This window comes from Hyaena hyaena, unplaced genomic scaffold (assembly GCF_003009895.1).
Source record: "Hyaena hyaena isolate Hyena2069 unplaced genomic scaffold, ASM300989v1 scaffold_188, whole genome shotgun sequence".
In the NCBI taxonomy this organism is placed as follows: Eukaryota; Metazoa; Chordata; class Mammalia; order Carnivora; family Hyaenidae; genus Hyaena; species Hyaena hyaena.
Genome location: NW_024080819.1, coordinates 1096286 through 1123393, shown reverse-complemented (window position 1 = coordinate 1123393; position 27108 = coordinate 1096286). Strand labels below are relative to the sequence as shown.

General features: G+C 37.4%; 1 protein-coding gene across 1 annotated transcript in view; it reads right to left on the bottom strand.

Annotated features, from left to right (window-relative positions):
• Positions 1-3610: 3610 nt before the first annotated feature.
• HAPLN1 (hyaluronan and proteoglycan link protein 1) overlaps positions 3611-27108 on the bottom strand; it is a 72298-nt gene continuing 48800 nt past the window's right edge. Inside the window, exons 3-5 of the mRNA XM_039241055.1 lie at positions 17313-17684; positions 9223-9525; positions 3611-7234 (exon numbers count right to left, since the gene is read on the bottom strand). Of these exons, the coding sequence (XP_039096986.1) occupies positions 6945-7234; positions 9223-9525; positions 17313-17684 (965 nt within the window). The 3' untranslated portion in view covers positions 3611-6944. The remainder of the gene's footprint in view (positions 7235-9222; positions 9526-17312; positions 17685-27108) is intronic.

The window sequence follows — 27108 nt, the reverse complement described above, 5'->3', positions numbered from 1 at the left end:
TGTTTCGGACTCTCTCCTTTTCCCCTCTCACTCCCCGTAGAGGGTAGAGGGGGATCGCCTCCCACCCTGGAGTCTCCGATCCCGGCCCGATTTTATCTTCCCCGGTTCGCACTCACGTTAGAAGGCTCTCTCAGTGGATTCTGTGTCCTTTTTCTCCCAATCTCTCAGGTTTTGTAAGGTTTCCAATGGCTTCAGATCTTTTCTGTGTGATGTATGGGCGCGAGTGCAAGTGCGGAGCTCCTTACTTCTCCGCCATCTTGCCCCCCTCCACTTACTAGATTTTTTAATGACATAGTTTATATGTTTTATAATATGTAGAATTGATTAATCAATTAGGTGTTTAAATAAAATCTATCATATTTAATTTTTAAAAAAATTATGATCTATTCACATTCACAATGGAAAATATGATACTATAAGACAAAATTTAACAGTGAGAGGGTAGACAGTTGTCTCTGGTACTTGATAAACTAATTGAACCATATGTCCTTACTTAGGGCAGGGGTAGAATTCTTTCTCTTCTCTCCTCAGTTTTCTATACCTCACTTACTCTATATGTCCCCTCCATCCCTGTACTCCCAGTTCTCTTCTCTCTCTTACCAGCATTGTGTTGGCTTTCTTTTCTTTTCTTTTCTTTTTTTTTTTTGTCTAAGTGTCCATGTTTGTAAAGTGGACTTGGATCTTTTTTTTTTCCCCCTGAGATATAACTGAAATCTCAGAAGCCATCACCTTCAGCATTAAGTTTGAATTCTTGTCCCCCAAACATTCTACACAGTTATTGGTACAGCCCAGTACTTTAGATAGGATAGAGTTTGATTTCAGGATGGAATATAAATAATTTCAATTAGTTTTTATAGAAGGATCAACAATAATAGGGCAGGCAGACAGATAAAATCTTAACTAGATACACATTTGCTGGCATAATGGGAACTATAAGTGGAAGAAAAAGAAGAAGTTGAATGAATTAAATATTTATCTTGGAAGAATATTCTAAGTTCAATAAACTCAAATGAATTATCCTAGTTTAAAAATTATTTTTAATTGTGAGTTACAAATATCAACTGAATCATATATGAGTTGAATGGCTTTAATTTCTTATCTTAAATCTTTTAAGACTGGTGGTTCTTGACCATGGCTGCATATTAGAACTGACTTTGGTTGGGGGTGGGTGATTTAAAAATTCCCAAAGTCCAGGGACACCCATGTGGCTCAGTTGGTTAAGCATCTGATTTCTGCTCAGGTCATAATCTCACCATTTGTGAGTGTGAGCCCCCTTTTGGCTCTACATGCTGACAGTAAGGACCTACTTAGGATTTTCTGTCTCCAACTCTCCTTGCCCCTCCCCCACTCACACTCTCTCTGTGTCTCTCAAAAATAAATAAAAATAAAGCATTAAAACACCTAAAAATAAAAATTCCCGAAGTCCAGATTGCACCCTTCACCATAATATGTTGGGGGAGAGATACAGATCTTCACATTTTTCTGAAGTTCCTTAGGTAATTGCAGTATGCCTAATACAATCACTTCAACAGATTACTAAATGTTCATCTATGTTGAATTTAGAGGTTGGCTTTAAGAACATTATTTCTATTGTGACAACAGATTTTGCTTCTCAGCCACTTGAAATATGGCTCTCCTCATAGGAATATCTTCCCATGGAGTAAGGATATTCAGTTTGGCAGAACTCAAACACAGGAAGAATCACAGAGGACTTTATCTTTCCTCTGGGCTCACAGCAATCATTACACATGAATGTGTTTATTTATCAGAATAGTAAATGTGTCATTCTGCAAACTCCATTTTAGATTCACATGCAAGACTCTACATCTTCAAAGAAGAGCCATTCAAAGACTAAAACCTCAAACTCACTCTCTGCATATATGTGAGTTTTGGTAGGCAGAATTTTCATTGACCAAAATCAAAAGGAGAAAAATTTTAAAACAAACAAACAAACAAATTTTAAAAACCCAGATATTTCAAGCAGGATGAAGAACAGGTGATTGGGCCCTTTCCTTAGAAAGAAAAATATGGGAAGAAAACATTCTTAGAATTCTTTTGCCATCCAAGAATCTTACATTTGTTGTTAAAGCCAATAGTTTTTCATTGTTAGGGAAATGGGGAATCTGAGCTTTTCCTCCACTTTGGGAATACTCCCCTACATAAACAGAGCTCAGCCTGTAGTCAGATACCAGCTAAATAAAGAGCCATCTTTTAATAGCTAAAGCATGCAATACTAAACAGCCCCAGTGGATAGAGATAAACGGAAAAGGAAAATTGGTTGATTTCAAGAAAGACATGGAATCACCCTCTGGGCTGACCCAAGTTGTTTCAGATGATGAGTGGCTATGGAGGTGACAAACTTTATTGGCCTAAAAGAAATATAGGGAAAATAAATAAGCTTTGTTTGCTTCTTTAGTGAAAAAAAATGTGTGCAGTGAATTTCCTCCCTAAGATTGGAGTGCATAGCCTGCTGTCAATTTCCTAAATATATCACCTTACAGAGAAGCAAAGACTACAAAGCCACCTTAAGCTGTGTCTCTAAGTAATTCTAAATAGAAAACCCAAGAAATTGAGATAGGAAAGGAAATACCCTTTTCTTAAACTTTTGGTATCAGTATCTTTTTAGTGCATCCTTAGCTCCCTCATACAACCCCATAATCCTTTACTGTTTTTAGTCTCCTTACATATCTAACCATCCTGGACAGGGTCCCTTTTATTTCAGAATAGTCTCGGTATTAGGCGTTATCACTTGGTAGGGGACTAAGGACATCACATGTGAACAGTTTAACTTGTTTATATTGAAGCACTATGGAATTCCATAGGACCTTTCAATACTAGTACCAAGCAGACTTTGTATTTGACTGGGCAATATTCATACATGAAATTTGCTGGCCAAGTTGAAGATGATACCCTTTGTCTCTGTCAGAAGTTAAACATTTAAAGATTATTTCATTTCTTATTTGCCCTTGGACTTTCTTTTCCAAGGTTGTTCATTGTTTTCCACATAAATACAGGAAAATTTTCCTGTTTGAATGGCAGTGACTCAAACTAGCTTGGGTGGGTTTGCATTCAAGTCATTCCACCAGCAATTGACTCTTGCACCCAAGAATCTGTTTCTATATACTAGCACTCTCCAGAAACTATTTTCCATGTTGAAAATTCAGGGAAGGGATGGAAACACTGAAAAATATATTCCTTGTTATTAGAGTATACAAACTTTACTATGAAAATAAAGTTGTTTCTTTTAATTCACTACTAATAACTGAAGTCCTAAAGTGTCGCAAGCATATTACTTTAATCAACACTACAGATTTCTGGGATTGCTAACCTGGTGAGCAAAAGAGTTGAATCATATAAAAAGATTTTTTAAAAAGACCAATAGATTTGGGGGCACACTATTGCAGACTTATCATTATTATCGGTATGCAACTTTTCCCCCCTTAACTTTGCAAAAATAATAGGAAATGGAAAATGTTATGTATTCACAATTTGAACTGAAATGTATCAAAACAAGAATGGGTTAAATGTCCTTTCTTGGAATGATGTACTTACAGAGTTGGACCACAGGATAATAGCTAAGATTCTACAACTCAGAAGAATCAAAAGATACTGCAGTAACACAAAATTGACTTTTAATGTTTGTTTACCAGTTCATTGTATCTTACAGAAAATGAAAACATTTTTTTTTGGTAATACAGATTGGTTTTTCTCCTCAGATTTGTACTCAGTAGGTATTAAATGCCTTTAAATACTGATTGTTCTCTTAATCAGGTGGTTTAATGACTCTGACTTTTTCATTTCTTTTGTTGTACATCATTGCTGCTCTGGCAGTAGTGAGCTATGAGACAGTTCACTTCTCTACAAAATTATGTCAGTTATCCATTGGTTGTTCTTGATGCCTTCTATGCTGAAAATTGATAGGTAATTCCCTTTAAATCCTCTCCTCCTTAGTGGTCAGCTACTCCATGAGACCACCATATTCTTTGGAGCACTGAAATCAAGAAACCCAGTATGGCTGCCAGCAACCAAATCAGAATCTCCTTTGAGTCTACTTCTAATTGCCAAAATAATAAGCAACTACATCATTGCATACAATAAAGGTTTAACAGGTACCGGCCCCCTTTCTATGACAGAAAGTTTAAATTTACAAATACCATATTTGACTAACAGTTACTGTGATAAAATATGGCAGCAGTCATTTAAAGATGGTTTCCAGTGTTAATGTGACTTACTTTCATTCCTATTCCTTCTTTTCGTATGAATCATTTCTTTTTGTTTGTGTTTTTAAACGTAGGTATCTCAGTGAAATTTTCAAATCACCTTTGCTCTTTATACGGGCCACACGTGTTAATTATGGGCAAAATGATCAAAATGGGATTTCCTAACCCAGACTCCCATCTCATCCCTCTGATGTTCTTGGAACCCAAGTCTGAGGAGTAATTTCTGAATTTGTCAGTGCTGTACTGACTTTCTGTTAGGAATTGTATTAGGATAACTTTTCTTTTTTAGAAATTCGCAGTGAGATATCTTGGAGAATAAAGTAGGAAAATAGACACTGGTGGAAAACAGCAAAATAAGAACATTAAAAAAACCCTTATTCAGGTTGGAGTCCAAAGGGATAAGAGGATTCTAGTCCTTTGAGGGAAGTCAGAAGATAAAAATTCTGCCCAGCAGTATTCATTCTGTTAAGGTTTTTTTGTTTTGTTTTGTTTTTTTTTTTACAAGCATGGAAAAATGGTGTGCAACCAGAATAGATTTTATTTAGCTAACAGTCACTCCAGAGATTTTGATCAGCACCAATTCCAATACTAGTAAGTATTCAAAAGTTAAGAAATACTACTATGCATAATATTATAAAGGTAGAGTTCTGCAGCAATATCTGAAAATTATATATCTGCCTCAATAGAAATTTGTTCCCACTTGCATTTCCCATATAATTCTTATAATGTGGGTCATAATCATTCAAGTATGGGCTTCCTCCAATGAGCTAACCCCCATATTTGCGGTGTTAAATTTGCTATTTTGGAGATACCCCTCTTTAAATAATATATTCATCTTTTCCTAGACCATTCAGGTATTTTTAATTTAGAAGTTTGAGTTCTAGTTATATCAGCAGTGTTAGAGTTAAACTTTGCAATCTCTTTGGATTTATATTTTTGTACAATTTGCATATCCAACCTAATGTAAAAAGTGCATGCATACATTGTCCTCTTTTAATATTAAAGCATCTGAAATTTCCCAGATCTACTTTGACAAAGAAATGGTCTACTTTTATTTACAATATTTTGTCTAGATAATGTATGAAGATAATTATGGTTTCATGGACTTCCGATTGTTCTATACCTTCCACACATGTAACTCTACATTTATATAGAGTAAATTTATTAGAATTATTACAGAGCTTTAAATGCAACCACAATCAATTCAGGAAACAGATTTATTTACTCATGTTCATGGGAAGAAAATCTGCATAAAAACATTCATGAAAGCATACCAGCTATGTCATACTTGGATTATTATACTAAATCCCATTTATTGGAACTCATTGTGAAACAATGGGAAACCATGAAATGTAATTTGAATACAAATATTGGTCCCTGCGGGGTCTCAACAGTCATAAAAATATAGGAAAACAGAGCTTTATTTAATTTTGGAACTGCTAATGTCTAAAGTTGTTTTTCTGAAGCTGACCTTACCCTTTCATTTAAAGCCTCAAAGATTTTAGTGTAAACTCTTTGATGAGAGCTTCTGCGTTTCATTTAAGCCTAATGATGACCAGCAAGGAAAGTGACAACATTGACCACATTTTCTACATGGAGGAAGGTTTAGAACTACTTGTTCACTCCCCCCCCCCCCCACAGGCACCAGTTGGGCTTTCTAGTAAACATACAAATAAGAATAATAAGGGTTTTGAAAGTTGGCTCCATATTTCTTGTTTAGGCAAGTGTATAGTTATACATTATTCTTGTGATTTAAATTTTTTTTGTGTAAGGTAAATAAGGAAATATTAAATAGTTTAAAGTTATTTTTATAGGACAATAATATTTCATAAGCTAACATAAAGTCAAGCTGCTAAATTTTACAGTTTTTTCTGTCCAGCAGTTTATCTATATAACTGCCCTGAGTAGATGCTAATGCTGCTTAGCAAACGGCCCTTAGAATTTAAATATAACTCAGTAAAGCTACTCAAAAGATATAACAATTCTTCTCAGGTATGTGTAATTTTAATTAAAAGAAGATAGGAGTCTCTCATTGGTTAAATATTATCTGCTTATTTATGTTTCATACTTCATATAAATGGGGTTATTAAGGAGTTTTAACTGTGCTTGTTAATATGCATTGGAGTCCATGTGAATTTATTTATTGGTTTCTTTTGGTCAAAAGGCAGGAGTTTTAAGAGTAAAACATTCTGTCCATTGGAGAATTGAAAGAATACCTTTTAGAAAAGTGTAGATTGTTCCCATGTGTAACTGAGTTTTGTGCAATCTCTCAGAATCTGGGTTTATGTAAAGAAGTTCAAATCTGTTGCTCTAATTTGCTGATTGTAGTGCATTTGAAAATTGTACAAATGTGAAAAATTTGTGCTTGTGGGAGCTGCTGCTCTGAGTAGCCAGTGCCTCCCTTAACTTAATCCTAACAATCCTCAAGCTATCGCGTGCCCGTTCATGAAAGGATACTTTGCTGGGACGATGTAGCTGAAACAGTTTGGCTCTAAAGCCTCCTTGTATAGCGCTTCCCTCAAAATTATATTAATTTATAATAGATATTGAATGATAGCTTTACAAAAAAAATTAATGAATTGGTCTTTATGAAAATGACTCATTACAGTAAGTAAAAAAGGGTTATCACAGTTTTGGTAACTTGCATGAGTTCGTATTGAAGAAAAAAAAACACCTTTCACATGTTCTTAATGACCTTGACACTGATGTGCTCTAGGGGCACCCTCAGTTGTATGCTCTGAAGCAGTAGACACCATACAGCTTATGCTTTTTATCTGGGAACCCCACGAAGCGCACGGCAGCCTCAGTAGGACTGCAGCGCCGCCTTGGCCTGGAGATGGGGTAGCGGACACTGCCATCCGCCAGCCAGCCTGCGTCGCAGCGATCATATCCCAGAAGTTTCCAGGCAGCGAAGATCTGGCCCACTTTGGCAATCTGAGCACCATCATTGAGACAAGCCTGCACCGCCTCATCATAGGTCAGCTTGGTGGGGTGGATCAGGTAGTAAAAACGGCCTGTGGAGAGGAGGAGAGAGTCACTGGGCGTGTCTGCGGCTGAGCCACACAGAGATGGAAGAAGGCCACATGGGAGTGTTTCTCCATGAAGGGGGATAGAAAGCAATGTCTGTAAGGCTTCGAGAACATAGGGTTGTCAGTTCAATGTACTGCCCCTCAGTCACTCGCCATTAAATTAGCTTATTCCTTGCCCCTTACTATGTGATCAGACATGCCCTTTTATGGCATTAAAACAGAAAAGGGAAATGACAGTTGCAGTTTCTGTTAGCTAATTAGTGATTCAAAGGGCCCTTCTGTAGCACTAGAGAAGACAGAATTCCATGTTAAAAGCAAGAGCTATTTAAATTCTAGCTGTAGCAAGACTGAACCCCAGCACAATTTTCTGGAGAGGCAAAATTTGAATGTGAAAAGATTAAAAAACATTCCTGACATAAAAGTCCATTTAAAAAAACTCAAAAGCCCTCAAGTCCTTTTCATTACAGGTATCAATAAGACATTATTCTTATTCAGAGACTACAGTATGAAAATGCAAAAAATACAGGAAGTCACTTGCCATAAATAGTGCGGACTCAGAATGTGAATCCAGTCTGTTCACTTACTGGCAAAGAGGACGAATTTATTTTTTTTCAACTTCCCTCCATGGGAGCCCTGACACCTAACCATTTCCTCACTTCCCAAGAAAGAGCAGGTTAGTCTCAACCAATTATTGAGTGAAATTAAACACTGAAATGGCTTCAGTATGTATTAAACATGCATACGATGTATGAAGTATGACATCAATGGACTGTGGTGAAACACTGAAGATTCTTTCAGACTTGTAGCTTCAAGTAGAACATAATCAGACTCTCTCATCTGATTATACACTGTAATGTGATGTCTTCTTGCCCTCCATTACCTATAGATTATTGAAGTCTAAATTAATGCTTGCCATTTCTTCCATGGCTAAGACAGTGTGATTTGGAGAAAAGGTAGAGGCCACTGCAACATTCGCTGCAAGGTTAGGTCTGTCATCCACACCAGAGGTCCTCAAGAGTCCACTGATGTCTTGTTAGAACAGAGCTGCACCCATCTGTGTAAAACTGTCTACGGCTGTTTTGTGTTACAGTGTACAAACCACACCGAGTAGTTGCAACAGAGACCATGTGGCCCACAAAACCAATATTTATTATCTGGCCCTTTACAGAAAGTTTGTTGATCCCTGATCCGTGCTGTTTTTCCCACAGCATATCATTAGGGACCTACAATATAAAAGGATGGGTCTAGTGTTTGCTTTATGAATGTGTGACCTGTGCAGTTACCCTGGGCCCTATGCTTGGAGTAACCTGCTGCTGTCACCATCTAAAAAATCTTACGTTTTGAAAAAGGAGCCCGTATTTTCATTTGTCACTGGGCCCCACAAATGATGTAGCTGGGTTTGGATGGAACAAGACAGGCTTGGGGGTTACATGGAAGGGAGTAAGCAACACCGAGGCAACCTGATCCCTCTTCTGCTTTCACCTCCAGTGTTATTGCTACTTTGTTTTCTTGCCAAGTTGTCTTTACTCTGAGCTCTCCTCCTTACGGTGCACTTTGCTGATCAACTCTGAACATAACTGGCTTTGTAATTTAGAGAAGGAGAGCATGACTCAGAATCTACCCTTACTTCATGAAAAGCTCTGTGTCCCAGGGCACACACCTCTCTCACTCACAGTGGCAGTATCATCTTTGTCAATAAGAAACAGACTCCCTACAATACCACAATTTAAACTATTTTATAATAATCAGATGCAATAAAACCCAGGAATAATAGAAATATGCATTTTTGCTTGCCCTGCATGGATAGTTTTTGAAATTAGGACATTAAAGAACTTTCCATTTTTTCAAACTGGAGCAATACATCAAAGCCATGTTCTTTTCTGACTGGTAAGGTTAGGAAGTTGAGTGTGGTGAGTACGCATTGGTGCCCTGGGACCTGGGAAGGAAAGAAGGCAGTACAGTTAATAGCTTACCATTGAAGTTAGATGTAAAACAGAAAACATCATATCTGCTTTTATCTTTATCCCAAAACCCGTAGTTTCTGACGCCGGGCACCGTGTTCTGGCCTCCGCAGGGCTCTCTGGGCTTTGTGATAGGATACTGCACAGACCCATCACTGAGCCAGCCGGCATTGCACCAATCCAGCCCGCCCCGCCAGGCGTCGTACAGCTGGTCAAAGGAGGCGATCATAGCATCCTGGTCCAGGCAAGCCTGCTGTGCCTCGTGAAAATTGAGATTGTAGCGCCCCAGTCGTGGGAAGTAAGGGAACACCACACCTGTCCAAAGGAGAGGCCAAGGGATTAGTGGTACAAGAAGGAACTATGAGCAAATGCCACTTGATTGGTGAAAGCATAGTAGAATCTCCATCTGTTGAAAGTGCAGTTTATGGTCAACTTGCAATGGTTTCTCATGGTCCCTTTTCCCCATCAACAGCGTCTTGGTTCTGAGCATGTCACAGTGAGCTATGCAGTTTCATACATTCAGTGATTTACCCTTTTGCTAAGAGTTCCATTCAAGCCTTAAAATTCTCCTTTCTGGAATGATTCAGGTTATATTTTTAAATAGCCCTCCTTGAGAATTTACCTTCTGTTGTTGGTCACTCATCTTAAAATGGGTTTCTACTGAGTCCTTTGCAGCTGGGAAAAAGTCAGTATTGAATACTAATAGCGGTACAGGGTATAGAAATAGTGCTCAGAGAGAAGGTATTTTGTTTTTCTCCATGTTTTTCTTAGTAATCATTCTCACATAATTAGTAATTAGCTTAGTATAGCCTTTTAAATATATGAACAAACATGGTAACAGATGATTCAAATGTAGGTATATACTTGCTTTTACATATGTTCCTAAACACTTGCAAGTAAGATACTTTCCCTTAGGGGGTTTCTTATTTAGAGAAACTCTAAAGTGAGTTTACATGTCAAACAAAAACCTAATTAAGCACCCTATTTCATATTAATAAGATCATTCTTTCCAGTGTGGCACAACCTCCATAGTGAGTATCCTGACTTTTATCCTTTTAAAAAACAAATGTTTGTAATGTTTATTTATTTTTGAGAGAGAGACAGAGTGTGAGTGGGGGAGGGGCAAGGAGAGAGTGAGACACAGAATCTGAAGCAGGCTCCAGGCTCTGAGGTGTCAGCACAGAGCCTGATGTGGGGCTTGAACTCACAAATGACAAAATCAGGACATGAGCTGAAGTCGGATGCTCAACTGACTGAGCCACCCAGGCGCTCTATAACTCGTAATACGTTTCAACTTTTAGTGTAGCCCTTAATCTTATTTTTTTTCTGTCCTTGAATGGCACAACTAAAATGAGAGTTTTCATTAAAAAATATTTATATTACTGTTTTCAGCTTCCATATTCATATGTTGAAAACTGAAGCTAGCTTTTAAAAACATTTTTTATTTCAAATATAAAAACAGAAAAACCTTCTCAAAGCTTAGCTTATACAAGGTAGATACAGAATAAACATCTTTTGAATTAATGCCAAAGAATTAAGTGAAATATTTGAGAGCGTGAAAACACTTAACGAATGTGAACAGTGTGACTTCGGCGCTTGACTTCACCTGGGAAGATGCAATGGCTTTCCAAAAGCATTCTTTTTGGTTAAATAATCACCAAGGGTCATTTAGCCGTCTCATAACTTTCTGTGCAATTTCCTTAAAGGGTAAGAATTACATCACAAGGAAGCAAAGTTGTATCATTTGCCGGACTTTAGGAAGGACCACTGCATCAAAATGTCTCCCCATAAATTTATAAACATTAAAAAAGGGGGTGCACCTGGGTGGCTCAGTCAGTTAAGTGTTGGAGTTTGGCTGAGGTCATGATCTCATGGTTTGTGAGTTCAAGCCCCACATCAAGTTCATTGCTGTAAGCATAGAGCCCACTTCAGGTCCTCTGTCCCCCTCTCTCTGCCCTTCCCCCAGTCATTATCTGTCTCTCTCTCTGTCTCAAAAATAAGTAAACATTACAAAAAAATAAATAAAAGACTATTAATTTAGAGTGGTTATTCAAGGCCTTGCCTTGGATTTTTTTAATATAATTAGAAATGATGAACACTTGAGCATGTGGAATATGAAAAAGTGTCCCAGTGACACAGTAATTTGGTAGGTTATATCACAAGTGCTATTTCATGAGACCGCAGACCGTATTCAAGATGAATGTAGAATTCACTAATAGTGTAACCAGGACAAGGAAATGTTTCCTTTTATAAGTTGTCCTAGAAGACTCTACAAGAAGAAATTTCAATAGCCTAAATCAAGTCCTGTCCACCCAAGGCCTCTGCAGGACACGTTTGTCCCTCTAGGGCAATCCAGCTGGCACTCTTCACTGGAGGCAGAGATCCAGGAAGGCTTCCTGATCTCATCCTGCCTTCTCAGGTTCTTGGCTGAGGGATCTGTAAGCTGAATCAGAGCCAAAAGGAAGGAGGAAAAGACTCTCTCAGTTGCCACTGCACCCTGCAGTGATGGGGGTGGAGGGGAGCCTGAGATGGTTCTATCTAAGAAGAGTTATTTCCAGGCATCTGGCTAAGAACCCCAGTTAGTCCTGGGAAGGATCTGCTATAGCCCTCCCTGTCCCCTCATGCCTTTCATCCTCTTTGCTCAGAACTCCAGCAATGCCCATGAAAAGAGAAATTTATTAATTTATCCAGTAGAGATTTCCTTGGCAGCTAGACCCCAAGTGAAAGAAAAATCTCAAAGCATTTCAATCTGGAGAGAGAAAGAAACCATTTGGGTTGGATTTTGTTTCCCAAATGTCTCAAGATGGGAATAGGGGAGAATGTAGGATATTTTAATTTGTAATGATTTTAAAGGCCTAGACAATCTTTCTGGTTTAAATTCACCATGGTGTATTTAGTGGACTCTCATGGACATTAGGAAAAAATTATCTTTAGTGGTTTGTTCTTGATTAATGATTATTACTGAAATATGATTGATTCCGTTCCAAATTTAGTGTAATTTATTTTTATTTAAGTTGCTCTCAAATTTAACATAACTTCATGCAACCCCTTCTTAAAATCAAAGTGAAACCCTATATTACAACTTTGTAATTTTTCAATTGTAGGAATAAATGGTCAACTTATTGTTATACCAACTTAAAAGATTTACTTGAATTTTAATTGATGTTTGATGATTATGGAAGGAGTATATTCCAAGCAAATCACGATCAATTTCTATGTCTTAGCCAAAGTTGTAAAAGTTTCACTGTATTGAGCACATTTGGTGCACATATTTCAATAATCAGATGTTTCTTACAAGCAGGGGCATTTCTGGAGCTACATGTTTGTTACCATTTTATTTATTTACTTGTTTTGCTTCTATCGAGTTAAGACTTTAATATCTAAGACTATAATTGCAGAAACCTTGGCCCTGTGGAAAAATGTTTCTACATTTCCTACAGATGAATTATGGGGCAAATGGTTATTGCTTTTATCCAGCATTACAAAAATAAGAAAAGTTAAATTCCCACATGTGAACACTAAGGGTGTGTGATTATTTTTCAAGTATGATTATTTTATACTTACATGTCACAGTGTTACCAAAAACCATATCTTTTCCCATGAAGGGATGGTATGTATCACTACAAAGGAGATTAATAAGAATGACATATTGTGTGGAAAAGGATAATAGCAAATGATGTGAGTTCACTTAGTCAAAGTATGTTTTGAAAACACATTCATTAATATTTACAATTTTGCAGTCCAATTCTTCCTAGTTGTGGGCAAATATCAATTTGTTAGACACATAAAGATGTTCATACCATGGCCCATATGAAAGCTAATATAAATTTCAGTAATCTTATAAAGTAAATATGTTGAGTAATAAAAAGACAGAAGCCATAAAGTATTATTTCACTGTCTTCAGTGCCTATCAGTCCTATACACATATCTGAAATTATTTTTCTATTTGTAGAAGTTCTCAGACTATATTTTTGTATACCTGGAGCTGTTGTTACCAGTGGAAAACCAATACAATGGAAGATTGGAAGCAAGATATCATGTTCTTTTTCATAGCTCTATTTATATATGTGTTGATTGTTGAGATGAATTCTGTAGACCCAACTATTCATTAAATTCTGGTGACATGAATCTCTTCATTATACATTATACTCTGTCTCTCTGCCCTTCCCCCACTTGCATTCTGTCTCTCAAAAGTAAATAAATATTTAAAAAATTTAAGAGCAGGGCACTGTGCTGTGTTCTCTAGGATACAGATTTGGGGTATGACCTATTAGTGAAAAGAGCTCATGATTTGATATGCATATACTACACATGTAAAAATTTGAATCCAAAACAGAATAAAATCTTGTAATATAAACCGAAAGCATATAATTTGGACATCTCGAAGAAGAATGACTTTTTCCTAATTGGAAAAATTCTTTTGAGAACATAGCACTTAGTCTGTAATAAAGGACAATATCGTTTAAGACATTGTACAATCACAGTGGAAAAGGAAGCATAGTCATGACACTTAAAATGACACGCTTCCCTCTTCCCTGCTCTTATTTATGCACATGAGCAGATTGACAAGGAGCTTGACTGAAACTTGCCTGATTGGTAGATGGTCTCATGTAAGGACAAAACTGATAATGAAAACAATTCAAAAACTGGGGTGGAGCTAGTAAGTGATAACTGCAAGCTTCCTTTTGCCACATGCAGTTTATCTTAGCCTTGAGACTGCACCTTACTCCTCTATCCCAGACTATGTGGAAGCTATCAAGTCACTTCCAGTGTCTATCCTCAAGTGAGCAAGCGAGCTCCTCAAGTTTTATTCTCCAATGGCTGTCTTAATTTTTTCTGTAATTTCATTTTAAAAGATGAGTCCTTATCTCCTATTGCAGCATGTGTGGATAAAATACTATGCTTTCTGAGTTTTACTTGAAAATTATTCAGTAGAAATAGGATTATATAAAGCAAGATACTATAAGATGCCATTATCATAATTTTTGAAGCTGGACAGTCTTTATACTTTCCAAATATTTGAAATTGGCTATAATAAAAATTTCCATCTCACCCTATTGCTGAGCTTAGAGCCCTAAACCAGTCCATGTGGATACTGACTGTCTATGGCATCTGTTGTTCGCATTTTAATCTTCCAGGAATTTCTCTATCATACCCAAGAAGGCCCTCTCCCTTGCTTTTTCACACTCTCTACCCTTTGGAAGGACCAATTCATCTTTCATGGTCCAAATCAAGTGTTGCTTCTTTCAGAGTGCTTTCCATGGCATTCACATTTTGTTTTTTGTATTTAAAAGTTAAAACCCAGTTTATCTAACATTCAGTCGCTTGTAAACTATTTACTGAGCACCAACTGTGTTCATGACACTTGAATGCCTTCAAGTAGATTGTAGTTAGCAAATGGAAACAAGCAAGTTTGCAAATATTTACAAGACAAAATGTGATTAGTGCTAAATGGAAAGCTGTGTAAGCTTAGGAGAGGAAGGGGAAGGCTCAGGGTAGAACTCCAATTTTATTCTTTGAAGATTTGTATTTTCTTCACTTGCTCGCAAATGGGTATAAGGCTAACTGTTAAAATAATAGCTTTTTCAAGGCAGGTCCTCTGGTTACTAACGGCTTCTACACTTTCTGCAGCACTCAAGAAAGTTGGAAAACCACTGTCTGCAGTGAGGGGAATTGAAGAGCTACCATGGATACACCAATTAATGCAGTAGGACCAAGGTATAGTTTGTAGGTTATCTCCCAAATAACTCTGGGGACTTTAGGAATTCTGTCAGGCTGGGAGCGGCCAAAGACTGCTGTCCTTTTGAAGCCTCTGGTCTTGTCTCCAACAGAGAATTTGTCCTTCCTATGAATCCCTGGATCATAGTGGATAAAGGCATAGGGTTTTCCCAATGTCTTGGTTTCAAATTTCAATTCTCACTCTTGCTACTAGCCGTGTCACCTTAGAAAAGGAGTTTTCCCCAAGTCTCATGTGTCAGGTGGGAAAACTGAATGTGGGCAAAATACATAGTACATACAATTATAGCAGTTGGTTTGTACCCACTTACTTTACCAAATTCTACCTGATTTCATTTATTTATTTATTTTAATTCAAGTGTAGCTGACCTACAATATTATAACTTCTGCCTTATTTTAAAATACTTCCTTTTAAAAGTGTATGAGAATCTTTAATGGCCTATAAGACTTTTGAATAAAAGAAACAAGGTTTGGAAATCTTTACATCTCCTGGCACCAAAACAGTCCTTGGAAAAATATTTATCAGTTAAATTGGTTTCTTGGACACAGTTACTTGGCTCTTATGCTTATGGGTTATATGGTAGGGAAGTTCCAGTCGTATGGAAAACATGGCAATTTGGCATGGTACAGAGCCCAGGCAGGAAAAACTATTCTTCTTATAGTTCCTTTTCAGCACCTCTAATTATGTCTTGAATACAGTCTCAACTTGACCTTAGAGTGCATTATCCTCTAACATATGCTGAATCTCCTTTTCAAGCAAAGGTAGAGCAGGCTTCATGCTCAAAGCTATGAGCACACAGGTACCCAGGTGGAATATAGAAGTATCTTATATTAGTTGTGTTTATTTTTGTGGTTTCTTTCCATTTCTGGCAAATTATACTGGTTTCTATTCACTTAAAATTTGATTTTAAAACAAATGTGGGGAGGCAGTAAATATGGTTGTGAATTATTTAGGTTTAGGAAATAAATGGTATGTAAACAGAATTTTAGAAGAAAAAGTAACTGAATGGGTAATAATAGTTCAACGTATTATTGATAGAAGAGGAAGCCAGGTACCATAAGGATAAATAACTTTCCCTAGTTATAAAACTCATACTGGTAGAGATGGAACTAACCTAGGAGTCTTGGTACTATTAGCTCAAGGCTGTGTTCACTGTCTAATGCTCCTTCAAGAAAGGAAATTGGCTGTCAATTCATATTTGATGATTAACTGTCTTCTCTAAGCCAATCACTTCTTTCATCCTGAATAATGCTAATGTTTATGGATATTAATATAAATCAATAAAAACTGAAAGTACACGGTGACATGTAATCAGGAGCCAAGAACTACAACTATGACAAAGAAGGTCACAAAAATGTACTTTATGACATTGTACAAATCTATTAGATATGTAAAGCTAATGAATCTCCATACACGTGATGGGATTCTATGGGATTTAGAAGGTCAAATCATCAGTGATGTGTTAGTGGACCAAACAGATTCTCTTCCAAAGGCACACATCTGTCCTAGGATGTGAAAGGAGCTTCTAATAAACATACACCTATAGTTTATGTGCATAAGGAAGGAACGTGTTCCAACAATTTAGCCAATATTCATCCTTCAGTGTAAAGAAACACTGAAATTCATAAATATGAGAATGTTTTGAGATACATGAGAAACAGAGAGGAGTTCCCTATCAGTGGGGCATATAGATGGTGGGCTTTGGGCAGAAGGGAGGCAGGATGGCGAGGACATTTTTTATTGTTTAGCATTCTCTACATTTTGGATTTTGAACCTACTACATAGATTACATATTCAAGAAATAAAATTCCCCCAGAGTCCCTTGAATATTTGGTATTTGGTGTCTAAAAGACTCTGGACCATTAAACATGTTTACTTCTTTACTTACTTATTTAAGTAAATCTGGAGGGCATTTTTTTGTTAAATTAAGTTTTCAGTTACTTTATAGAATACAATTACATGTATTTTAGTTAGCAGATGTCCTTCACAAAAGTTGCCATTATTTGAAACTGAGATAATTTTAGAAGCATAATAAAAATGCATCCAATCTGAATCTCTCAATAACCATGTAATGAGATTTAAATTTTGAATAAGCATAAGGCAGTTTCCAAGTATTGTTAATTCACTTCCACAGCACGTTTCTCCTACTTGCAAATAGCTTCACTTTTGCATATAACCATTGTGTGTACATTTCACACATGAAAGCTGGAAGCAATGACAGACTGCAAAACACAAAAGAGCAGAAACATTCCATTCATGGACTTCTGATTTCTCACATTATCACTGTGGTAACCACTAGACATTACTCATCACGAAAAATGATTAATTATCATTTCCAAGGTTAGCATGATTTATAGGTACCTACCTTGTAAATCTAATGCTACCACAGCAGTATCATCTTCTAATCCTTCAATCACCTCACACTTATATCTCCCATAATCCTCCAGGGTGAGGTCTGCAATCACCAGAGAAGCATCATTATCACTGCCTCCCTTCAGAAACACTCTGCCCTGGTAGCCTCCATAGGCTTTCTTGTGATATCCCATGGAAACAAAAACGTCCACTTCCTTGAGGTAATCTGAAGTTAGCTTGGTCCACTTGATTCGGATTTTGTGGGTTCCTGAGCCAAATGCTGTAGGGTCTCGATAAAATTTACATGGCAGTGTAACATTGCCACCTCTGTGTGAGAACACCTTGGTTTGTTCTGCTTCTACGAGTAGACGGGGGCCATTTTCTGCTATAATTAAAAAGAAAAGAAAAGAACCATTAAAATGCTTGTAGACTTTTTAAAAAATAAAATGAAGTATGCTATCTATATATCTATATAGGGTATCTGCCAAAGACTAGCATTAGGTAAAAAGCTTTGCTGTGTTCTTGAACAGTAACCGTTTTTTGAAGCACATAGGAAGGTACCTCTAATACCTAGAGGGCATCTATAAGGGAGTCATGTCCTTTAAACCATTGAAAAAAAGAATGGTGTTAATTAGACTAATTGAGAGTTATTGAATAGAAAACTCTACAATCTTCAAAGTGTAATGATTTAATAACAAATTCCATTCACTTTTTTCTACGTTTAAGTATCAAAAATGTAGAAACAAGACCAAGGGAAATGATATAGTTCCATGACTAATTTCATCAATCTAAACCAAAGCATTTCAAGGTGGGTAAATTTCTCTATCCTCCTGAGCTTTCTAATATAATAAATCTCTATTTTATTTATAGGAAGAGTATAAAACTACATGATCAGTTTTCATTGCAGTGTTCTGGTCAAAGAACTTAGAATATCCTCACGTTTGTGGCTTTTGTTCAAATACACACCTGTGATATGCCATCCAGAAACATTTCAAGCAGTACTTACAGAATTTATTTTCATACAAAGACTAGACATCAGAAAGGTACTTTTAGCCAGTGCTTTAAAAAATTCAGATTTTGAAATATATTCCTCAGAACTTGAATGCTGAAAGTATATCCAAAGTTACGTGTATTTTCTGATTAACCAAATAATTACTGGTTTCTTTGTACCCTTACAATCTCCTTCTACTCCTTGTCTTTGCTTTCCGCTACATCTTGTTTGATAGTTTATCTCATCGCTCTCACCTTTCTTCTCCTCACCCTTTGGTTTCCCTCTTCCCTGCCTCAAGAACAAGAGAGCCTTCCAGAGAGTACCGCAAGAGTCCAAGTATGCCAAGCCAGCAGGGCTGCCATTCTCTAGGTAGCCAGCTGTTATTTTCACATCTTGCCTTTCTCTGGGGTTTTTCCTGGTTAGCTCATTGTGCTTTTGACCTTGACAAGGTCTCTTGAGGACATGCAAGATTTGAAAATGAGAAAGCAGTTTAAAAACTGGACACACACACTTCTCATCTCTACACAGCTTTCGAACTATATACAGGTCACGAAGAGTACCCACTCACCTCTGGACAGATTCTACACCTTACTTATTTAATGGCATATGCAGGATTCAGATTTTAAAATAAAAAGTGTGAGAAATAGACATAGTAGCTCTATTTTTATTATATAGCAATGAGTATTTCAAAATGAACATATTTCATTTCTAAGTCAGCCCCAGTGCTCAGAAGCTGAAAAGTTTAAGACATTAATGCCTCCACTTGGAATAGATAATAAAATAAGAGGATAATGGCTTAATTAAAATGAATCATAAATCCAGCTCATTAAGCATTTCCTTTGCATTTTATTCTTTATCTTCTTATTTGGGAAATTATAGAGGATGAATGGTAAATCTACCCAACTCTAACCTACATGTAATTTTTTTCCTACAATATCCCTAATGACTGCATCCAAGTACCTTCTTTCTGGGAGGGGAAAGTGCTGTAGACTGCTCAGTAGTGCCTGAAGGGTGTAGGGAACATTTCCTACCTAATCCTTGGAAGGACACCTGCTACAGGAGCCTGGAGTCTCATGATTCTTTCAAGATTTTTACAGTTGAAACCAATGTCCAAATACACAGGCTTAGGGGATATTATAGTAGTTAGGAGTCGGGACTGTAATTTGATACCTCCTTATAACCTCACCTCCTCAATTTACTAGCTCTGTAGACTTCAGCAAGTTGTGCAGCTTCTAAGTTCTGATTTCTTTATATGCGAATTAGGGATAGTAGTATCTACCATTTATAGGATCTAATAGACACACAAAGCACTTAGAATCATGTCTGATCAACGGTAAGTGTGTACTCACTGCTAATTCTTCCTGGTGCGTGGATTTTGCACAGGAAGATTTATTTCTCAAATATGGTATGGCCTGATACCAAGCATAATTTTGGCATATGTTAAGCTTCCACAGTTCTACTTACTTATAAAGCTTGGAACCATGTGGGGTGATAAATACATAAAATGACACTTGTGTTATAAAGGAGATGTAGAAATCATTGTGTGCTTTCACATAATCATAAGGTGTTCCAGAATGAATAAAAGGTCTGAGTGTTTCATAAATTAAGGAGTTCAAGCAAAGATCAAAACCCTTGTACAAGGGACTGAGACTTCTAATTTCTTTCCTGTGGTTACCTGTACATCATCTTGTAGTGTTGTAGAATTACAGGCTTCTGATTTTTTAAGGTACTCTTTGCTTATAATCCAACATTATGAGTAGGTGATGATTTATGTGGTATAATATTGAGAATTGAGCAGACATCAAAACTCCACTGATTTCCCACAAAATAATTTTCCTAACAAGGCTGCCATAGTGTATACAATTCTACCATTCTTGTTTTGGGGGAAGGGAGACTAGGGTGTTGAGGGAATCAAAGCCATGAGTCCGTTGCTGAAATTCAAGGAACTCTAAGAAAGATGTGCAATACATAACACATTGGGTGACAAAGGGCCATCAATGTTCATTAGGCTACACCCTCAGCGTGGCATTGAGAACAATGGTGTTTGTTTGTTTGTTTATTTTTAGAAGATCGAGACTGCAGATTATACAGCACTGAGTACTGTTGGTGAGAGTGGTCTGTTGCAGAACAAGTGAGATAGAGTAAGGAGCGCTGGCCAGTGAGTGAGGAGCTTGGGGAGTTTGACTGACTGGTCTGCCTTATGAGAACATTCAGTTTAAGATTCTTACCAGGCTCTTAATCATGAGAGGGGTCAGCCAGGAAACAACAGCTAGAGAAAGGAGAAGGTGGGTACAGAGCAGAAAAGAGAATCGAGTGTGCGGATGACAAACGTTGCATCCATCTTGCCTAGAATAAGTCTTGAATCTCATCACTGGATGCAAAAACCCACGTGGTTTGAAATTGATGTTTAAATCAACCTGTTTGATCAGTGGGCAAAGCACATAAAAACATAAAAGATAAAAATAAACTTTGACCATCAGAATGAGCATTGCTTATTTCCTTTTTTTTTAAATTAAACAATATGAAAGAATAAAGATAGGCAACATATGCTCATTTTGGAAGGACTGGATTTATTTTACAAGTTTAACTTGTAAGTTACAGAAATTTCCTATTTCTATTAGTGAGTGTCCAAGACAGTGACTTGACAGATTTGATGCCCTTCAAAGACCACAGTTGTCTCCAGGGGAAACAGCAGGGCCTCATTATTATTTTACAAATTCTGCTGTGAAATTCAGAGGACAGCATTCAATTTCACCAAATTGTGAAGGCAGTGGCATGACTAAACAATGGATCTTTGCATTGCTGTGTAATTTAGATGAAGTCTTTTACATAAAAGGACGAAAGCAATTGGTTGCAGCAAAACAATTTAGAAATATGGTATTTCTACCATATTTCATTGTTCTTAGTTCCTCTAAAGGTTTCATTGTTGCTATTATTATTATTATTATTATTTTAGCAGTTTACTGTCAAAGAAATACACATAACAGAAAAAAAGAGAAGGTGTTATGGATTAAAGTTTGTCTTTTAAAAGTGAATTGTGGATTCTGCAAAATAACCAGTGTTAGTATTAGTTACTTTCTTATTGGGGTACAGATGAAGAAGCCTCAAGAATTTAGGATTCCCTAGACTAATAAAATGTAAAAAAAAAAAAAAAAGAAAAAAACCACCCAGAATAAAACTGAGGAATATGTTTAAGATGGCTAAACAAGGACATTAAAAATACTCTTCTTTCAATAAAAAAACTCCACCAACCTCATTTGAAATATTTTTATTGTGGTACAATGTACATAAAATTTGTCATTTTAATCATTTTAAGTGTACAATTCAGCGGCATTAATTAGTTTCACTGTGTTGTGTATCCACCACCACTATTTCTAAAATTTTTCATCACTTTGAAGAAAAAGCTAATTCCTCCCTGGCATTCCAAACTGGGAGGCAAAAATTCAATTGTCAGCTCCACAATGAGTCATTTGAGAAAATTGCACAGGTTTTAAAAATAATTCCTTATTTTTGTGACATTTGTTATCACCTGGCGAGTTTGGATGTGTAAGACTAACAGTGTGGAAGGTGTTAGTTTCCTTAGGGTAGACAAACTAGTTCGAGGTAGCTTCATCATAAGCATCCTTGCTGCAAGGTATTTTTGCTACAAATATTCAATTGCATAAATAAGTGGTATAAGGTAATTTTGCCGTAAAAGATAAAATAACAACAACAACAACAACTGTTTGCCATTTTGGTTTGATAGTTTGTTAATTTCATCAGCTGGTCGACAGTTTGGTTTCATTTCTTCATTGATTGAGTACTCCCATTTTATGTTCCATAAACTTTAGCCTTCATACAGAGACACAGAGTTTGAGCCCATGTTTCCCATAGAGCTTTGGAATGTCTACCATGGGACAGGGACAATATGCCAAGTACAAACAACAGTGTGGCAGGCTTTTTGTATCTGTGTGTAACTGTGATACAAAGCTCAGTTACAAATAGGCATCCTCATATTTGGAAATTGTTTAGTCTCTTAATGAAGGAAGAGATTTTAGAGAAGAAAGAAAAAGTGAGAGGCTGAACAAGGAATTGAATCAACAGGAAAAAAAAAAAAAAGAGCCTCATACTATGAATGAAAGACTTTGAAGACAAGTCTTTAAAGGTGGCATCCACAAAACAAAATCAGTTCTTTGCTCAGTATTGCCATGACTCTACACACATTTAAATGTACTCAAATATTCTGTATTTCATAATAAAGTGTTTTTAATTGTTATTAATACCTCATGTTTCATTATGTCCCTTTTTAAAAGTTTGCTTATTTATTTTGAGAGAGAGCAAGAGAGCACAATCAGAGAAGGAACACAGAGAGAGAATCCCAAGGAGACTCCACACTATCAGCTCAGAGCCTGATGTGGGGCTAGAACTCAGGAGCCATGAGATCATGACCTGACCCGAAGTCAATAGTTGGATGCTTAACTGACTGAGCCAACCAGGTGCCCCTCAGTATGCCTTTTTAAGTGAAGGTCCCTTTTAAAAAATTTTTCTGTAGTTTTTTTTTATGGCACAATTGTCTTACCGCCAATCAGTTATGCCATGAAAATGTCTGCAGCAAAAATGCTATGGGGAAGATGTAAGCCAAACCTGCTGAAGGATGAGCAACTCAGATGGGTTCCTGTCTTCAGGGCTGTGCTTACCGTAATCTACTGAAAATGACCGCTCTGCCTCTCTAGGTCATGCCTTGTTAACATTGTTCCTCCAGCGTCAGGTGGCGCCTGGCGACAGCAAGTGTCTGGAACTGCCATGGGCTGGCTCTGCCTAGCACCTCAGCTGGCTGTGACAGACATGGGTGTGCCTGGCTTTGCTTTACTTCCTAATGTAGCTCCAAGGTAAAAACATTTTATAGACATAGTTAAATATACCTATTAAAAGGACAAGATTTTAGCAGAATCTTTGACCTTTGTTTCTCACTGTACCTTACACATTACATTTGAGTAGGAGACATAATTTAGGAAAAAATTAAGGAGCATCTTACTCATTAACCTTCACCTGTGAATATTTTGTTTCCTTCAAAGTGGAATGACTCTAGTTTTCTCCTGAAGTTGCCCGCCAGGAGTCTGAGGCCATTGTTTGGCCATGATTCTGTTGTGTCTAGTCAGCTGTGCGTTAAAAACTTTTATGTGGGCCCTTTCTGCTGTCTTGGCTCTTCCCTACCCCCCCACCCCCCGACCTGTCTCCAGACAGCCTTTAGTGTCCTTTCTGAGGGATGGTTGCTTTTAATTTTTCAGAAACAGAGCTTCAATTTCTTCCCCAGCTGTTTCTAAACACAAAGGATGCTTAGCCTCTCTGCTGGGACTCAGCATCTCAGGAAAAGCTAACCTGAAAAGGCCAGAGAACAAGCTCTAATGAGGATCCATTCTTGCCCTTTGTCCTCAGCTAGTTGATTTGGGTTTGAGATTTAGGTTCCTTCTTTGGATTTGTCTGCAGCCCATCTTTGCTTTCATCTGGAGTTCAAAGTCTGACCTGGGGCACCTGGGTTACTCAGTCCGTTAAGAGTCTGACTTGGGCTCAGGTCATGATCTTGTGGTCCGGGACTTCAAGCCCTGCATCAGGCTCTGTGCTGAGAGCTCAGAGACTGGAGCCTGCTTCAGATTCTTTGTCTCCCTGTTTCTCTGCCCTTCCCCTGCTCCCATTCTGTCTCTCTCTTCCTCTCTCTCAAAAATAAACATTACAAATTTAAAGTCTGACCTGAGGATACATAGGAAAAATTTTCTATGTGTTTCTTGCCATTTATTTAAATTCAAAAGAAATCATTATATTTGCTTAAACTGTATCTGAAAGGATTTCAAGAAACACAAGGAACTAATAACTTTGGTAGCCTGTGGGAAGGTGAGGTGGATATCTAGGAGAGGAATCTTGAGAGAATTTCATTATGCACATTTATATATTTTAAAAATTTGGAACTGTGAAAATATTTCACCCATGCCCATGCTAAATAAAATGATATGAAAATAAATAAAATAGCCGAGGGAATTTAATTGACAAATAAATAAACACAAAGCTTTGCCGAAAGTACCTCTGGAGAGATGCACAAGACGATGGTAGCCACAACTGCAGTATATTGTTGTGTGATTGCAGGATTGTATTTTTATAGAGTTATGCCTCTGTTGATAAAGATGTTATCTTTAAACATGTCTTCAAAGCATGAACGTTTGAATTCATTTTCCCTTTTCTTTGAAGAAGCTATTGACAAAGGTACTGATTGTTGTCTAGTTTTGACTATAACGGACCAGTCTAGTGTTAAAAATATGGTAGGCAAGGACTGCTTTTTGCTATAAAGGGATTATAGCTGTTTGTCACCATCTGCAACCCTGCCATTTGGACTCACAGAGTACAGGAACACACCTCTTCCCCCCATCTACCTCTGACCCCCTGCCAGGGCCCACTTTTTCCTTAACTACTGTATAGTCTGTGCCCTGCTAGCTCCTATCAATCTGCAGCTGAATCAAATTGCCTAGAAATTGTGGCTTCACAATGTCCTTAAATGGCACTTGTCCTTTCTGTCAAGACTTGCATTATCTGATGTGATGTGCTACGGAGCATTATCTTACATATTGGCCATATCCATCTTCCTTCCTTGCCTTAGAGCTAAATTGATTCTGTAATGGGAAACTGCCCACACCAAAATATAGTATTGCTTTTGAGTGATGTTTATCATGAATGTGCATGGTGTTATTGTCTTATCCAAGTTTCATAGTAAAAAAAATAGGGATACATGTTATCATTGTTTTAGACCCTAGAGGTTGATCTATGGCAATATTTGAAAAATGAGAAAAACATTTTTTTTCTGGGACAGTGGGACTTCTTCTTCCCATAGGATATCTTAGACAAAGCTTTGCCACATATATCTGATAAAAGGTGAGCTTCTCTGCTTGAAACAGGCATCAGGAGCCTCCAGGTAGCTCTAGGGGATCCACTGAACACAGTTTAAAAATCTTTGTTCTCAGGGGTAAACCTGAAATTGTGTTAACATCCTGAAAAATATTCTGTCTCTTCTTCATCTGTTTTTCTAGCAGGAAGAAGTAAAGTATGATGAGGATGTTTAGATCTGTCTGTTAAGTTCTTTTTGGGCTTTGTTTTTCCATGTTCAGGATTTGTTCATCTATGTTTTCAGCGGTTATAATTCTTTGATTAAGCATATGGACTCTTGTATTGTGTTACTTAACTTTCCTGTGACTCTGTTTCCTCTTGAGTAAAATGGAGTCAAGCCACCTTCTTCCTAGATTCTTGTGTGAGTTAGATGAGGTAATTCATTGGGAACTTAGCCTTGTGCCTGACACACCATGAGTGCCTAGTGTCTCTTACTAACAAATATTTACTAAGGTCCAAAGTGTGCCTGGTATGCAAACCAGCTTCTCTCTTCCACATTGGCTTCTTTCCTGTGCTCTTTCAGAAGATAGTTCCTAGAAAGTATTGGTTCCTGAGAAATTGACATCTCATCAACTTTCTATGGTTCTGCTAATCTAGTAGTTCTTAACAGGACAGGACTATATCCAGGATCACCATCTTGAAGTCTTTTCAGATAACTCAAATCTACATACGTCTAGAGAATCCAACTTCTTCCTGCCTCCTCCTCACTTTCCCTGGGGGGTTCCAGACAGTCTTCACTTATGGAAAGCGGTGGCATGTATGCATTGGCAGCTGCCACTCCACCTTCCTCCTCTAACTCTTCTTTTTTTTTTTTTTTTTTTTAATTTCTAGGAGAGAGAGAGAGACAGCGTGAGCAGGGGAGGGTCAGAGAGAGAGGGAGTCACAGACTGAAACAGGCTCCAGGCTCTGAGCTGGCAGTCAGCACAGAGCCCGACGCGGGGCTCGAACCCACGAACCGCGAGATCACGACCTGAGCGAAAGTCCGACGCTTAACCGACTAAGCCACCCAGGTGCCCCCCTTTTTTTTTTTTTTAAATGTTTTTTATTTATTTCTAGGAGAGAGAGAGACAGCGTCTCCTCTAACTCTTCTTAAGAATCACTACGGTGGCCAGGTTTCTCCTAGAAATAGGAATAGTCCATAAGAATAATTTACTCAAGGTCCAAGACCAGATTTTTTAAAATAGTGATTTGATTTCTTCTGAAACATAGTTATATCGATGGAATGGAATAAAATGAGAGCCATTTTCACCTATTGATTCACTCAGCGGTCTTCAAGAGTTGACTCCTATTTGGATTAGGAGCATGAGAGTCAGCCTGCCTGAGTTTGAATCCCAGCTTTCCACTTAATAACCATATGACCAGGGGCAAACTTCAAACCTCTCTCAACTTCAGTGAGGAGAACCACCTTCATTCAGTGCTGTGGTGAGTCCTAAACGAGATGACCCAGATAGTTCATTTTCTGTTGTGGATCACACATAATTAGTGGCTTTAAATGTTAATAGTTGCTTGTTAGTATTACTGCCATTGCTTCGTCCAATATAACTGGCTTAGTACTAGAGACAGGCTTGCTACTGTTGTCAACTCAGGGTTATCCGCTCTGGTTGATAATTTTCAGAATTTAAATTTATGTTATCAAAGTTTGATTCATAATGAAACAGCATTTAATTACTGTTACTTTAAACTAAATCACAGTGATAGAGAGATTAAGGAGTACATTACACAAAATAAAATAAAATTGAATTTTCACTAATAAGCTGAATGGCATTCCTAACAACAACATACTTTTCAGGTTTTTAACTGTAATACAGGTTTCTTTCAAAGGGTACGGGGAAACCAAAACATTAGCATGAGTCAGTCTTCCTCATTAGGCTATTATTAACCACACACTCTTTAATTATTGGCAATGTGG